This window comes from Buceros rhinoceros, unplaced genomic scaffold, assembly GCF_000710305.1.
Source record: "Buceros rhinoceros silvestris isolate BGI_N320 unplaced genomic scaffold, ASM71030v1 scaffold10566, whole genome shotgun sequence".
Classification (NCBI taxonomy): domain Eukaryota; kingdom Metazoa; phylum Chordata; class Aves; order Bucerotiformes; family Bucerotidae; genus Buceros; species Buceros rhinoceros.
The window spans coordinates 2,980-4,739 of NW_010416939.1; the positions used below are offsets into that span (position 1 = coordinate 2,980).

A 1,760-nucleotide genomic window follows, 5' to 3' on the forward strand; every position below is an offset into this window, starting at 1 on the left:
TGAAGTCGCTACTTGATTCCTGCCAGCGTACAGGGTTTGGTCTTGTCCCCTACTCTCAGCACGATTAACCTCTGTGGTGATTTTAATGTACAAAGTAACTGTTCCTTCTTAAAGTGAGGTTCAACTATTTGCTTCAGTAAGAGTGAGAAAGCAGCGGAGTATCTATAGTTGTAGTTCTGTAACTGAAGAAGTGCTTTTCAGTAACCTTAATCTCCGTTCTGCTCCACGCAGTATTGAAGGTCTGTCCAGTAGAGGGCAGAAATAACCCTCTGGTGGCTTGGCCTGGGGAGCCCTAAATCCTGGCAGAAGTTAACGACCTGCCTGCTGTGTTGGTTGAGTGTCTGCTTTATTCCTTTTTTTCTCACAGCTGCCTAGCAGCCCTACAAAAGCCAGCCCAAAAGAGAACAATAGTAGCTTAGTATCTGTTTGTCTTCAGAGGTGCCCTGTAGGTGCGGTGTTGGAGTGATTTTGCTACTCCTGCTAACGGGTATGTGATTACATGGCAGCTGTGGTCAGCCGAATTTTTAAAAGACCTTCTAAAACTTTAAAGCCTCTTCATGCTAGCTTTTTCTATTAAATAACATTGCGTTTTATTCACTTAACAGAGAACAATTTCAGCAAAGGAGGTTTAGTTTCTTCAGTGCAAAGGGATTCTTATCCGAAGAACCAACACCTTCGAGCTTACCACCAGAAAATCGACAACAACTTAGGTGAGTGAGAAAACCGAAGCTGTTTGATGCATTGCAATCTTCAGTTTTTGGTTCTTAAGCCAGACAAAATTACCAATATATTGTCACTAAGCACTTTTTTGTTTAGTTCACGTGTGAAATTCGATAATTTTTTAAAAAATCAATTGCTTGTATTCTGCATTGCAAAACTATCCACATGGCAGAATCCAAAGTTTGATTGAAACGTGTGTTATGTTGGATGAATGTACTCTTCACTGGATCAAAAACTGTCTGGATGGCTGGGCCCAGAGAGTGGTGGGGGATAGAGTTCAGTCCAGTTGGTGGCCAGTCACAAGTGGTGTTCCCCAGGGCTTGTTCTCTTTAACATCTTCATCAACGATCTGGATGAGGGGATTGGATGCGACCTCGGTAAGTTTGCAGGTGACACCACATTAGGCAGGTGTGTTCCCTGAATTAGGCTTGGGGAGCAGTGGCTGGAAAGCTGCCTGGCAGAAAAGAGCCTGGGTGGGGATGCTGGTCAACAGCCGGCTGAAGATGAGCCAGCAGTGTGCCCAGGTGGCAAAGAAGGCCAACAGCATCCTGGCTTGTATCAGAAATAATGTGGGCAGCAGGAGCAGGGCAGGGATTGTCCCCTGTACTCGGCACTGGTGAGGCTGCACCTTGAGTCCTGTGTTCAGTTTTGGTCCCCTCACTACAAGAAGGACGTTGAGGTGCTGGAGTGTGTCCAGAGAAAAGCAATGAGACTGGTGAAGGGTCTAGAGCACAAGTCCTGTGAGGAGCAGCTGAGGGAACTGGGGTTGTTTAGCCTGGAGAAAAGGAGGCTCAGGGGAGATCTTATCGCTCTCTACAACTACCCAAAAGGGGATTGCAGCAAAGTGGGCGTTAGTCTGTTCTCCCAAGTAACAAGCGATAGGATGAGAGAAAATGGGCTCAAGTTGCACCCAGGATGGTTTGGGCAGGACATGAGGAACAATTTCTTTACATAAAGGGTTGTGAAGCCCTGGCACAGGCTGCCCAGGATGGAGTCCCATCTCTGGAGGGATTTAAAGGATGTGTAGATGTGGTGGCGAG

At 46.6% G+C, this 1,760-nt stretch overlaps 1 protein-coding gene across 1 annotated transcript in view; it reads left to right on the forward strand.

Annotated features, from left to right (window-relative positions):
* Window positions 1-1,760, forward strand: part of SNAP29 (synaptosomal-associated protein, 29kDa) — a 5,130-nt gene that overhangs the window by 1,521 nt on the left and 1,849 nt on the right. The window contains exon 3 of the mRNA XM_010137993.1: window positions 606-710. Coding sequence (XP_010136295.1) covers window positions 606-710 — 105 coding nt within the window. The remainder of the gene's footprint in view (window positions 1-605; window positions 711-1,760) is intronic.